The sequence below is a fragment of the Trichomycterus rosablanca genome, chromosome 12 (assembly GCF_030014385.1).
Source record: "Trichomycterus rosablanca isolate fTriRos1 chromosome 12, fTriRos1.hap1, whole genome shotgun sequence".
Lineage (NCBI taxonomy): Eukaryota > Metazoa > Chordata > Actinopteri > Siluriformes > Trichomycteridae > Trichomycterus > Trichomycterus rosablanca.
In genome coordinates, this window is record NC_085999.1 from 33,782,126 (window position 1) to 33,797,565 (window position 15,440).

General features: G+C 39.6%; 1 protein-coding gene across 1 annotated transcript; it reads right to left on the reverse strand.

The window, feature by feature from the left end:
• Positions 1 to 669: 669 nt before the first annotated feature.
• fancb (FA complementation group B) lies at positions 670 to 12,167 on the reverse strand. The gene is made up of 9 exons (XM_063005941.1): positions 12,097 to 12,167; positions 9,847 to 10,816; positions 7,204 to 7,347; positions 6,891 to 6,983; positions 5,329 to 5,457; positions 5,036 to 5,205; positions 2,531 to 2,862; positions 2,213 to 2,453; positions 670 to 1,888 (listed from the first exon to the last, which is right to left on the reverse strand). The coding sequence occupies exons 2-9, from the start codon at positions 10,726 to 10,728 to the stop codon at positions 1,522 to 1,524; spliced, it is 2,358 nt and encodes a 785-aa protein (XP_062862011.1). The 5' UTR covers positions 10,729 to 10,816; positions 12,097 to 12,167; the 3' UTR covers positions 670 to 1,521.
• Between the last annotated feature and the right edge of the window lie 3,273 nt (positions 12,168 to 15,440).

Genomic DNA, 15,440 nt, shown 5'->3' on the forward strand with positions numbered 1-15,440 from the left:
AGTTACACACAGCAACAATGTTGTTGTTTTTTTATTCACCCAATATAGATGTAAATAACATAAGAGCTAAAAGACAAATCAATCGTCCAAATACTTATGGACAGCACAATTACAGGCCAAATGTGAAGCAAGTAAACTGCCAAAAGTTTGTATAAGCTCCTAAATCATGCAGCATTCCAACAATTTCTAAGAGATTTAATATAAACAGCAGTTTTTTCTAACACTGGACACGTTTGTACAGAATTCCGCTGCAGAAACGTAGGCACATTTTTTGATCTATATGATGTTTGCTAATTTAGCTGAGTGTGCGACGGTGAAACCTTTAGGCCTTAGACAAGACGTTCGGTCTGTATTTCCTCGCGTTACGCGTTCTTCTTCTGCTTACGTTAATCCTTCTGGCTCATGTTTGTACTTTGAACAATGTTTGAAATAAAGTCATAAAAAAATAATAAACATGGCTTTGATGTTTGGCCGGGGGAGCAGTGGGTGGTGCACCATGTTTTTGTCAAACCACAGATGTTGGATGAGTTTAAGATCAGGATCCTGACTGGATTACTTAAGGACTTCAATGTTCACATCAGTACTTTGTTTTAAACACTACAATGCCTACCACATGCTGTTGGTTTTTTTTGTTTTCCTATATATAGGAAATATAAATTTTTCTTCTGATGTATGTATTTATTAGGATTTTAACGTCATGTTTTACACTTTGGTTACATTCATGACAGAAACGGTAATTATTCATTACACAAGATTCATCAGTTCACAAGTTTTAATGTCAAACACAGTCATGGACAATTTAGTATCTCCAATTGACCTCACTTGCACGTCTTCGGACCGTGGGAGGAAACTGGAGCTCCCAGAGGAAACCCACGCAGACACGGGGAGAACATACAAACTCCACACAGAAAGGACCGGGACCGCCCCACTTGGGGATCGAACTCAGGACCTTCTTGCTGTGAGGCGACAGTGCTACCCACTTAGCCATTGTGCCGCCTTTTCTCCCAATTTAGCGTAGCCAATTAGTCTTCCACTGCTGGGGATCCTGGTTGTGTTTGAGGAGGGTATATTTGCTTCTCCACTCCCCCTCTGATGCGTGCTTCTGCCCAGGTGCATCGGTCTGCTAACCAGGGTCCTTGCACAGCGTTTGAAGACCCAACCCATTTAGTCTGACCTTTTCCCACCCAGCAGACTCAGTGGCCAATTTTGTCTGCTGCAGGCACTGCCAATTGTGCCCGCTAGATGAAGCCCAGCCGACTGGTAGCAGAGCGAAGATTCAAACCGGGGAGTTCAGAATCTCAGCACTGGTGTGCTAGTGGAATATCCCGCTACACCACCACCCTCTTAATTATTTAATTCTATTAATTAAGATGCACAGCTGCTGAAAATGATTCAGACACCTTAAACATTTTGAGCTTTTACTCCACTCTTTTTGTAGTAAATGCACAATGTGAGACTGAACATGCTCCAACAACACTGGCACTAATGACCATGTCCAGGTTCTACCCTTAGTGTTCGGGACTAGCTCAGCTCTGCCTCCACCAGCACGGAAACGTCACTGTCAATCTGTACATCGATGATCTTTTCCACTAATCGGCGATAAAGCTCCGCCTCCACGACTGGGCGGAGTCGAACAGCATTCCTCTCTCTGTGCCATTGTTCAGGACTGATCTGTAATGCAGCGCCCCTCACCGCTCCGCTCACTGATTCCTGCACTTCGCCACGGATCAGGTCAGCCATGCCTTCTTTTACCATCTGAATTTCTCTCTCCATACACAGGGCGGGGTTTTTCTGGTTGCCCCGCCCACTTTTAAGAAGCTGGATGTGATGAGATGCAGGAAGGAAGCTGCACAGAGAGTCGACCAAGCGAAGCAAGTCCAGATGATCGCTGAAAAATAGAGTACACTTATTTACATGATTTTGTGTTATTTAATAAAGTATTGGAGCAGTACAATGGCTGAACTATTACATTCATAACAATATTACTGCTCACAGGTCAGGACCTGCAGCTGATTGGATGCTGAGATGTGAGTTCATGCTGGATGGATTATGAACACATTCTGTAGGTGATTAATATTTTGGATTTGGTTCAGTGCAGTGATATTCAGAACGTTTTTGATGACTCAGAACAGCTCATGTCATGTCTTATTATTTCATTCATATTTACAGTTTGGGTCTGTATTAGAAAATGCACTTCTGGTATTAAACTGACCTGCAGTAAATGGTGAGTAATCCACTGAAGTTGCTCCAGAGCTTCCAGTAAAAGAGCATGCTAGTGGAAGACAGTGTGGAACGGCTCAGCAAATACTGAGGATTAATCTTCACCTGATCAGCACCACATTTCTCCTTGATAAACCTCACTACATCCACCATGGTACGATCAGTACTGCTGATGTGGAAAGACCAGGACTGAAACGCTGCCATCAGACTGAGCAGATCTTCTCGAGATTCATCTAAACAGAAACCATGTGTTGTTATCCTGATAAATGTACTTTTGTCTATTCTGCTCATTTATTTACACCCTACACACCTGAGTCAACACTGCAGTCCTCCAGCAGACGTGGGTGAAGTTTACCATCTAGCGCCCCCTTCAGTTCAAAGGTCAGCACTTCACATTGTTGTGATGCGCCGTTCGTTCCGTCTGAGGGGAAATTAAGCAGAATGGAGCAGCTGGTGGAGTTAAACATCAACAACGTGGCCAGATCAGTGATGACCAGTACAGCAGGTCCTGAAGATAATCTGCTTCGTTTAGCACTCGGAGCTCCACAGGTGTCAGGTTCAGGGTAACTCAGTATTTTAGTGCGACTCTGCACCATAGGGTGCGCTGACAGTACTGCTGTCATTACGTTCTCACCTTTCATTCTGCAGGAAACAAGAGCCAAAAATTTAATGAATAAATAAAAGCCGCTGAAACAAAGGCATCACTGCTCACAGTCAAGCAAGATTTGGTCACAGAGAAATTTTGAGACACTACCACTACTATCATTTTATAGCTGCAACAAAACAGACTAGGGTATTTTATATTATGTAGATGGAATAAAGCTAATAAATTGTGAATAATGTTCAGGCTGAGAAAAATTGTGGTGATTTAATAATCACAGCCTGTTCCCATAGAAACTAGAAGGTTTGTATTTAAGGTGGTATTTTTGATCTGTACAGCTGTAAGTGAATCTGATTATAATCAGCATTGTTTCATATCATTCAACTTAATCACAGCTTTACTGATTAGATAGCAGTGTGATGAACAGTTTTTACTGGAACCTTGATCAGCGCTCAGTGCATATCTAGTGCATTCATTCATTAAAAATAAATAAGAATGATAAAAGCAGATGTGATGTAAACATTTTAGCAGATAATAATCTGTATAAAACCAGATCTGCAATAATGACGCTTTAGCTCAAACCATCTTACAATCAGCAGCAGGTATGGACTCCAACATGCTGACCAGCTGAGAAAACAATCCATTAGTTTCCATAACGACATGACCAGAAAGTTTAATTAATACACATATCTACTTCACAGCTATACACAGCTCTATACACAGCTCTACACACAGCTCTATACACAGCTCTACACACAGCTCTATACACAGCTCTACACACAGCTCTATACACAGCTCTACACACAGCTCTATACACAGCTCTACACACAGCTCTATACACAGCTCTACACACAGCTCTATACACAGCTCTATACACAGCTCTACTTCCAGAAGCTTGGTGCTGAATTGTGTGTTGATCTCAGTTAGGACTTTAAAGTTCCAGTTATTCAGGATATTATTTCAGGACTGTATTATTTGAATTCTGTTCTCATTATTAGTCTCACAATTGAAGAGTTTCACTTTTCTCTCTCATTACTGAATGTCCTCGACACGGTGGGTTGTGGGAAGGAATATGAATTGTGAGTCGTCATGGTAACAAAACCTGACTCCTGGAACCAGGTTATTACCTGGCTGGCGCCAAGTACTTTTCATCTTCATGGAAATGGTGACGTACAAAAAGATGTTAAATAGTCTGTGTACAGACCGGTCTTATTTACATCCACCAGCAGGTGGCGCTAATGAACTAGATCTAGTGAAGGGGGTTTAGTACAGTAATCCCTCGCTATATCGCGCTTCGACTTTTGCGGCTTCACTCTATCGCGGATTTTATTTGCAAGCATGTCTAAATATAAATCTTTATTTATTTCTGCAGACAAGGGGTGTGTTTGAAAAGCTAGCTCTCTCTCTCTACATAGACGCATTTAACGTCATCCTGTGCGCGCTCCCGATTAGGAGGCTGTTCCAAATCCTAGATGCCTTAATATCCTCACTTTTTAACGTTTCAACGTTATTTTTACTCAAAAACGAGTGAGCATCCGACGCTTCCTTAGTGATCAAGACAATCCCAGAATTCTTTGCGGGTCAGGTGCTCCTCTCTCGCAGAAAAATAAACATGGCTGAAAGTACAGACAAACGAATGGAGTTCTTTTCAAACGTAAATAAAATATTACTGATTTTTAACTTGTACCGAATGTTTTTATTTGCAAGTTCGGGCTTGTCAGGAAATGTAACCGTTATCGGTACATGAAGAGAGATGTTATATTGATGTTAGCATGCTGTGCTACCTCAATCCATTGGTTTTAATGACAAGATGCTAAATGCTAAAGCCGACGGAATCGGGTTATAAAAATAACCATATAAACACATGTTTTTACTTCTCGGATTTTCACCTTTCGCGGAGGGTTCTGGAACGCAACCCCCGCGATCGAGGAGGGATTACTGTACACCCATTCAGCTCCACATCACGTTTTCATTCATTTATTTCATTATGTTTTTTGACGTCATGTTTTACACACTTTGGTTACATTTAAGATCAGTTCAAGTTTCAATGTAAAACACAGTCATGGACAATTTAGTATCTCAAAACAAGTGGCAGAAAAATACGAAGAGAGCGGTGTAGTCCACCACTGGCTGGTGGAAAGATCTGGCTGGTGTAAGGATTTTTAAGAATGTATTTATAATCGTTCTGTTTGAATGTTGTATTATAATGCTTACATGTGATTGGCTGATGTTAGCAGCACCCCAAAAATGAGATTTTTGCCAACGACTCTGTGCCAGACCCTCTCTACTTTAGAAATTCTGTCATCGGAATCTGTTTTCATTCTTTCATCCAGAAAACACTGATCCTCCTCACTCTCTTCATCTAGCAGAGACACCAGTCCTTCCTGTAGGAGAGTTTATACACACACACACAACACAACACAATCGACCAAAATGAAAACGTTTTGAAGCTCCCACTTTTGCAGTTCAGTGTTACACAACATTCTATATTGTTCTAATATTCTGACCTGTTGAGCAGGAGATGGAAAGTGTTTCCTGTCTGATAACAGATGTTGGAGAGCTGATGCACACTGCTGGATAACTCGATCTTTAACATGGACATCTCTCTGTAGGTTCTGAAGGAAAGTTAAGCCACTCTAACACAGACACACACACACACACACACAAACACACACACACACACACACACACACACACACACACACACACACACACACACACACACACACACACACACAAACACAAACACACACACACACAAACACACACAAACACACAAACACGTACCCACAGTGATTAGTGTTGTTGAAGGTTTTGCTGCTGCTAAACTGATGTGTTTTCAGAATAAGTTCGCCACTGCTCTTTACAGCCTCATTTACTCTGGTTCATTTACAAAACTCAACCAGCTAAAATCATGCTAGCAGTCTGCAGACCTTTTGGATTTCCACCTTGTGTTGATAAATGTGTTTTGTTTCCATGATAGTCTAGATCACAGGGTTAATCTTAAATCCTGGAGGTTTGTAGCTCTGAAGGATTTGTGCTTTCCCTCAGAACATTATGAGCCTGTGAAGGCCTTGCTAATTAGCCGATTAGCAGAGTCAGCTGTGTTAAACAGCATGAAATGCTTAGCTCTGTGGTGCCGAGGTCCTCCAGGACTGAAGTCTGACATCTCTTTCATTACATTTATTTATTCATTTTATTATTAGGATTTTAACGTCATGTTTTACACACTTTGGTTACATTTACGACAGGACAGGTCATTACTAGTTACACAAGATTCATCAGTTCAGGTCTTTAATGTCAAACACAGTCATGGACAATTTTGTATCTCCAATTCACCTCACTTGCATGTCTTTGGACTGTGGGAAGAAACCGGAGCTCTGAGTGTTCAATCCGGTTCCATCAGGAATGTTCAGTCCTGCATCATCTGACCCAGGACGATCTGAAGTGACACCCTAAACTTGTGAATGGTTTCTGCATCAAACAGGCGAGAATCTGTGATGTTTTCTAAATAAATTAAAACGTGTCCTTGCACAGATTAATGGTACGATGAGGGGAAAGGGAAATGTCATCAGATCGTTCCTTTTTTTTCCTCCGTAAATTAGAGGATTACCTTGATTTAAGTAGGAAAACAACCCAAATGGTTAAATCATGACCATGTTTCTTGTCATTATGCAACTGTGTGCAGCTATGAATTAAAATGACCAATGAAGTGGACCAATGAAGTGGACTCTGTGATAATCTGACATTTGCATTCTGGGGATTCCTGAAAGCTGAAATGCTTGCTGCAGAAATCCCAGATTTTTAGCATCTAAGGAAGAGATTTACTGATGTGTGTGTTGCTGAAGACTCCATAATGAGAAGAATCCAATAATGGTCCATGTGTGGAGCATAAGTATACACAGTGCACATGTCACTGCTTTCTGAAACTATCAAGTTTTCATACACATAATGAATGTAGGCATGATTACAATTGCTTTTAAATCATTGTATAACGTAATTAAGTTTTCAATAGAGCAGTGATAGTGACATGGTGCTGGGACCAGTAGTGAACAGTAAGATTTGGTACCTGCAGTTGGGCGTCTAAAGCTTGAATAGTAAAAACAACGTTTTCTTCAGTCATTTCACACTGATTTGTATCTTCTCCTTCAGTTCTTCCAGCCTATAAAGCACACAAACACACATCAATCAAACAAAAATATCATTCAACACTGTACTGCACAAGAGATTTTCTTTCTGTTTGTATGACACTCTGAAATCACTTCAGACTTCACCATTAAAGCAAAAAACTTGTGACAGATTGATTCCACAACTTGGTTATGGCTGTAGCTTGAATATTAATGAGTGACTAAGAAATGTGATGAGATGCTGATGAAACTGACTGAGTAATGGACACCACACAGGTCTGTCAAGAGAAACTTTCCAAAGATGTCTTCATCCTCAAAAAGCAGCAACATCTGCTCGAACCCACCACCTATAAAATCATCCACTAGGAGACGCTGAACGCCCCTCCAACATGCCGCCACCTGGAAAAACAGGTATTATTTTATTTGATCATATATTTAAGAGTAAACATAATATTCCCCACACATTATTCCCCCTTCCACCAAATCAGTCCTTTCCAGTTCCACATTTGTAATTCCTCTGTCAGTTCCATTTGCATCACTGCCCTGACTGAAAAGAGCCAGACTTTCACATGCCCCTTCCTTTCACCTGCTAGGAGTGGAGTCTCACAGAAAGACATATTGCATACAGACACATGCTATGCCACTAAGCGAGTTCCCGGCCTTTAGTGCAGGTACCTCATCCAGCCAGCAGTCACATTTGCAGCAGTAATGAAGAACCCAGTCAAACTCTCTGCCTCAAACACAGCCAACTGTGTCTGTTAAACAACCGGCCAGGCCAGTTGCACAAGATCTAAGCAATGGACTGCTACACTACAGACACGATTTTAACTGATTTTCTATAGACCAAGTGTGAAAACAGGCTAATCTTGTTTTGTTATTGTCATAAAAGGCTGTGATAGCATAATGACTTGAAATGAGCTGCTGAATAATTTTAATTATGTGAGTTTGAGTAAAGCCGTGCACAGATTTTAGTGGTTTATACAAATTTTGTGAAAACTTTCCCCAGATGGTCTCATTTGAAATCGCAATCCTTGATGCCAACATCACATATACGTATGCTGTTTATTGTTTTTTGTGAAGCCTTTTATTCTAAGCGTTTTTTTATCTATCTTAGTTTTTTATGTAAAATAGCTTTGCACCATATTCACAAGAAACATACAGTGGTACCTGGTAACTCAACGTCCCCTAAACTTTAAATCTTAGCATCCCCATATATCTGTGTTTAGCTGGATTTTCCTCGGGGTTCTGAGAAATTATAAGAATCAGCTTTTTATTTCAGTTTTTTTTTTTTATATTATATTTGTGTTATTTTCAGTGTCAAAAACAACCCCATTGTTTTACATTAACCTAAAATATATGCAAGTACTGTACACGGGACCATGGAACGCATTAACAGGTTTCCCAAACATCCTTATGGGAAAAAATACCTTTAAACTCAACGGCTTTTAAATGTAACGCCAGTCCCAGAACCAACTGATGTTGAGTTTCAAGGCACCACAGTATTGGCTTTTATCCACCAATCACAACATCCTTTTTTGACAGCCAGATTTTAACTTAAAAAGGAAAGTAAGGTAACACATCTTAGTGGAGTTCTCTTTCTGTAATATCATGCTGGGTTTAATCATTTTAAATCATTTAGTGTGACAAACATATAACAACAAAACCAATAAAAGAGGCCCATTACTTTTCACACCACTGTATTGTTGCACCTTGGAGTGAGTGATTTTACAGAAACACAGTATGATCAGGGACATGGTGCTTTATCTGTCATCTGATTTACAAGCTGATACAGGAAGGAAAAGTCCTTATAGGGGCAAGAGAGATCCTAACATCAGGAAACAGACATGTCATGTTGAGACCATTATTGGACAGGGACATGCCATTAGCACTCTACAGCTCAGGGGAGAACAAGGTCAAAGCACACTTAGCGTTTAGTTTCCCAGTGAACCAGTGGAATAAAGATCCGCAATTTCAACCCACTCGGCAGCTCTCAGAGGAGATGCTCCTACCCAGAATCTCCTTCTTGGTAGTTCTAAAGGGCATTCTGAGTTTCTATGGCTTTACAAGAACAGTATGACGCAATATGTGGGTGGAAGACGCAACATTCTCTGTTCAGAGTCTTTTCTAATAGGAAGAGTGTTCTGGGGAACTGAAAAGGGCCTAGAAATCAATCTACATTTATAGCATTTAGCAGATGCTTTTGTACAAAATGACTTTCAATAGTGACTGAATACAATCCAAGCAGATGGTTAAAAAACACCACAATATAATTTAGGAATTTAAAGCCTAAAGTGTTTATCACTTATTTCTTTAAAAAATTTTTAAAGTGAAGACTTTTCCTTGTATCTATATGTCTCAAAACGGCAAAGGTATTACAGTTGGGGAACTGGAAATAAATTTGATTAAACCAATTCCACTCAGTGGTCAAAGTTTCAATCAGAGTTGTGCCAATGTTAATGGCTTGTTAATGGACATCAAGGCAAAAAGAGCAAGGGGACATAAATCCAAGTATTAAGTGTCTATATATTATCTTTATTTTCAACCAAACAGGTGTTTGAACAGGCTAAGTGGGTAGCACTGTCGCCTCACAGCAAGAAGGTCCTGGGTTCGATCCCCAGGTGGGGCGGTCCGGGTCCTTTCTGTGTGGAGTTTGCATGTTCTCCCCGTGTCTGCGTGGGTTTCCTCCAGGAGCTCCGGTTTCCTCCCACAGTGCAAGTGAGGTGAATTGGAGACACTACATTGTCCATGACTGTGTTCGATATAACCATGTGAACTGATAAATCTTGTGTAATGAGTAACTACCGTTTCTGTCATTAATGTAACCAAAAGTGTAAAACGTGACATTAAAATCCTAATAAAACAAAACAAATGTAACTGTATACAGTACCAAAGTGTTACCTTAAATGTTTCTCTCCACACAGCACAGACGTTTCCATGTTCAAAGCCGACAACAATAAGGCAGCCGGTCCCTGTGTGAACTATCCGAATGCTTTGAGGCTCTTCGAACGGGAGAACACACACTTCCTCTGGAAGTCCATTTTCAAAATACACCAATTGTTTCTTACTTGTTGCAGCTACCAAAGAAGATCTTAAAGATCCATCAATTTCCTTGATATTAAGCACCACCAGGCAACAGACAACTGAACTGTAGATATCAGGTATGAGACAGTCACCTCTAAATGTTCTACCATCCTCTATAAAGTAAAGAATAGGTTTATCCTTCCCATCACTTTTCATTTGCTGCTTTTGTACCATTCGAGAACCAAGAATTCCTAACTTTTTGTGACGGAGAGGCAACTCGAAAACAAAGCTGACTTTCATACAAAAGGGAACTTCCTTTACACCATCAGCTTGGGAGGACGTGTAGAATATAGTGTCCTGGTAACTCCATAACAACGTAGGTCCGTGCAAAATAGAGACGCCACTCATCTCGTAAGGTAATGAAAACTCCACATGTACCTCTGCGTTGTTATTACTGCTTAAAGATAAAAGCATGTATTTGAAACCTCCCTTCTTGCAAATCTTTAGCAACACCTGTGGAACTTTCTGCCTTGTTTTGATGTTCACAGCAGTGCTGCACTGGACTATGCTGACTCCCCTGGAAGTGCCTTTAAACAGAGTTACTGTTTTGTCATCTTTATTTGAGAAGATGCCCGAGTCTTCTTGAAATGATGTCCGCCAGAATGTGACCTCAGAACTTCTGGAGGTTAAATACTTGCAACGAAAGACCATAACTTCACCCTGTAGGGTCACCATTTGGATGTCCTCAACAAATGCCATCTTTGTTATCTTGTGGCTGAAGAAAGCAAGAGGCTGCAATTGTTCAACAAGATGCCCACAGCAGGAATTAAGGAAGATGAAACAGGATCTGTAAAAAAATATTTTCACAATTCAAGTTCTTGATTGTATGTTTGCACAATACAAATCATTCATTATGAGAACTGGGTGTTTCTAGTCATTTAATTGTTACGAATGTGTAACATAAAGCAAGCAGGTAAGTATGTGTATACTCTATAAGGAAGCCAAACACACCGATCAGCCATAACATTAAAATCACCTCCTTGTTTCTACACTCACTGTCCATTTTATCAGTTCCACTTACCATATAGAAGCACTTTGTAGTTCTACAATTACTGACTGTAGTCCATCTGTTTCTCTACACTTTTTTTTTTACCCTGCTTTCACCCTGTTCTTCAATGGTCAGGACCCCCACAGAGTAGGTATTATTTAGGTGGTGGATCATTCTCAGCACTGCAGTGACACTGACATGGTGGTGGTGTGTTAGTGTGTGTTGTCCTGGTATGAGTGGATCAGACACAGCAGCAGTGCTGGAGTTTTTAAATACCATGTCCACTCTATTAGACACTCCTACCTAGTTGGTCCACCTTGTAGATGTAAGGTCAGAGACGATTGCTCATTTATTGCTGCCGTTTGAGTTGGTCATCTTCTAGACCTTCATCAGTGGTCACAGGACGCTGCCCACGGGGCGCTGTTGGCTGGATATATTTTTGGTTGGTGGACTATTCTCAGTCCAGCAGTGACCGTGAGGTGTTTTTAAAACTGCATCAGCACTGTTGTCTTATCCACTCATACCAGCACAACACACACTAACACACCACCACCATGTCAGTGTCACTGCAGTGCTGAGAATGATCCACCACCCAAATAATACCTGCTCTGTAGTGGTCCTGAGAGAGTCCTGACCATTGAAGAACAGCATGAAAGGGGGCTAACAAAGCATGCGGAGAAACAGATGGACTACAGTTAGTAATTGTAGAACTACAAAGTGCTTCTATATGGTAAGTGGAGCTGATAACATGGACAGTGAGTGTAGAAAAAAGGAGGTGGTTTTAATGTTATGGCTGATCGGTGTATATATATAAAATGTACAATATATAATATGCATATAGCTTTTAATAAATGGCATTACTACAAATAAAATCTTTCAAATAATGGTAATAATTATTTTACAGATTTAGAACATGCACTTCAAATATTAATCTAACTACTAATTATAAATATTACTACTGAATACTAACTACTAACTAATGAAGCCTATTAAAACTACAATAACAATGAGCTACATAATACAAAGAGTGAGTAATTATAATGCATAATCACTTTGTATTATTTTATTTAGACACAAACCATTTGTACTTCAGTCAGCTTCATTCCTCTCAGCTAATCACTCCAAACAAACACTTCCCGCCATTCTGTGTTTCTTCTTCTTCTTGTTGGTTTATTGGCGGGTGACATCTCTTTGGTGCATACCGCCACCTACTGTACAGGAGTGTGTAAAGGGACTTAACAGGCTATGTTTTCTAGGTCTTAGATTCTTTTAATTAAACCTGTATCATTAAGGAATATAATTAATGATTTAATTCGGTCACACTGCATCCCTTCTTCTTTAAGAATATTTCCTATTTCATTCCCTTCCTCCCTTTCTTGCCATTGGTGTCTATATTTTGTGTATTTATTGCATTTAAATAATACATGATTTACATCTTCTTGGACGTGACATACATTACATAACCCATTGCCTTTCCCTATTAACCGTAGTGTGTTATTAAGACCTGTGTGACCCAACCTTAGTCTACTATATACAATCTCTTCCCTTCTGTTGATACCTATTGATGTTGTCCTTTTCCCCCACACCTTTCCTTGAATTGAATAATATTGCCTGGCATTATATTCTGTTTCCCATTCATTTTGCCATTTCAGTATAACTTCAGATTTAATTTTGGTTTTAGCTTCTCCCTTCCCTATTGGAATTTTAATTTCTATATTTCCTTTTCCTAGCGCTTTTTTAGCTAATTTATCAGCCATTTCATTTCCTTTAATACCAACATGTGATGGAACCCAACAAAACTGAACTATTATTCCAAGGTTCTTTAAATTCAGTAAAATATGCCTAACCTCCATAATTAAATCCTCTCTTATTGATTTACCTGTTTCAAAGCTCATTAAAACTGCTAGTGAGTCAGTACATATAACTGATCTAATTGGTTTGATTTCTTCGATCCACCTCAGAGCAGTTATTATTCCAATCATTTCTATTGAGTAAATTGATAAAAAATTGCTTACTCTGTATCCATACTTTTTCTTAAAATTTGGAATATAGATCCCTATTCCACAATGATCATTTTCTGGATCTTTTGACCCATCTGTAAAAATTTTAAGAAAGCCATAATATTTAGATATAAGGTACCGTTGACTGCATTCTGCAAGACTTTGTTCATTTGGTTCCATTCTGTGTTTTCCACCCGTATTTCACTGTGAGCGTTCATTGGTGAAACTATCCACCAATCCCAAGAACAGAGTGTGCAGTTAAAAGCCAATCGCAGAGAGGAAGGGCGGGGCTTAAATAATAGGATGAAAAAACGTCACGATGGTGAGCGTCGCCATCATGGCAGTCCTTAAAGCTGTAGTGTTTTTAAAGTGTTTCCAGTACATGGTTTACTCAATATAAATGAAGTCCACGTTTTTGTAATTGTATATCGTATTTCATTCCTACTTGTTGCCCCAATAAGAATGTAAGCTTTGTTAAGATTTTTTATCTTCGCTTCCTCGTAGATCCAAGATGGAGCCCTGCAGGCGGCGGTTTCAGGACGTACACAGCTACTTTTGGGAAATCGAACTAATTTGAGATTTGTGTTGCCAGATTATGACAATAATCTGCCTTTGTTTACATTTGCGGCGTTTAGCAGATGCCTTTATCCAAAGCGACTTACTAGTTTGAAAGTATACGTACAATTCAAGCTATTGAAGGTTAAGGGCCTTGCTCAGGGGCCCAACAGTTTGAACCAGCAAGCTTCTGTTCTCTAGTACAGTACCTTAACCACTGAGCTATCACTGCCCTGTTTATAAAACCACATCAGGTTATAAAAATAAAATCTTATTTTTAAGAATCTTAATAAATAAAGATGATACATGACTTATAATTATACATATCATATGTATCATATTTACAGCAGTACAGAGAGATCTCTGATGCAAATGATAGACTTTATAATGTTGGCGAACCCTTAAAAAAAATTAAAAAATTAAATTACTAAAAATATTTTAGTCATATCATGGTAAGTATGCTAGTTATTCCAGTGAAGTAGTGTTCCCATGATAAATACAGTATAAGTGTAGTATAAAACTGTAAAGATTAGTGTGACGTGTAAAGTTTGTGGTTGTAACATTACATAATGTATCTGTGTGATATGGTCTAAAGCCCAGTACACTTTGTGTTGTTATTAAGTTTTCTTGTAATGTGTTGCCTTTGGTGGACTTATCCTGTGTTCAGTGTAAGACAAGTTAGTCTATTGATGCATGCTCAGTAATCCAGGTACACAAATCCACAAAGTTGAATCAGTTAATCTGGACACAAGTTTGTTGTAGAGATATGTTTCGTCACTCATCCAAGTGAGCTGAGCTGGTGGTAAATATAAGGTTGGGGTTATTCACTCATCAGCTCAGACTGAAGAAGTCACTTGGATGAGTGACGAAACTAATCTTTACAACAAACGTGTGTGGTGGCTAAATGGGTAGCACTGTCACCTCACAGCAAGAAGGTCCTGGGTTCGGGTCCTCTCTGTGTGGAGTTTGCATGTTCTCCCCGTGTCAGCGTGGGTTTACTCCGGGTGCTCCGGTTTCCTCCCACAGTCCAAAGACGTGCAAGTGAGGTGAATTGGAGATACTAAATTGTTCAGGACTGTGTTCGATATGACCATGTGAACTGATGAATCTTGTGCAATGAGTAACTACTGTTCCTGTCATGATTGTAACCAAAAGTGTAAAACATGACGTTAAAATCCTAATAAACAAACAAACAAACAAACAACAAACTTGTGTCCAGATTCAACTTTGTAGAAGACAAGTTAGTCTTTTGGGAAAGGACTCCTGTTCCCCATGTTCAGTAAAATAAATGATTCTTACTGTCTCATCATCATTGATGTTGGCGGTGCCACAATATTCTTTGTCTGAAAATAAGGAGGAATCTTACAGTGTGTTTATAAGGGGCCAGCTAATTAACATGTAACATACGGAAGGTGGATTGACATGTCATGCTGTAACAATCAGGTATGTCCCTGAAAAAGACAGCATCTTAATGGAAAGATTAATGGAGCCTTTACAGATGTAAAAGTTACCCATGCTTTAGGCACAAACACAGCCATATAGACGCCTTCCACTTGAAGTAAAGTTAATTTGGTATGCATACTTTAGTGTATAAGGCAGTGGCGGTTCTAGGGCCCCCCTAGGAATACAGTATATGTAACTCAAATTGAATATGTAAAAGAAAAGTACTAAATAAATGACATTTAGGCAGAGCAAATGCCTTAAATGGTGATTCTTTGTTGATCTGTTTACATCAAACTCAAGAAAATGTTAACTGAAAACATTTGGGCAGAAAGTAATTGGCCCCTCTAACATATCCTCTGGCCCCTGCCTGGCCCCCCAACTCACATGGTCTAGAACCACCACTGGTATAAGGTACTGAATTTGAT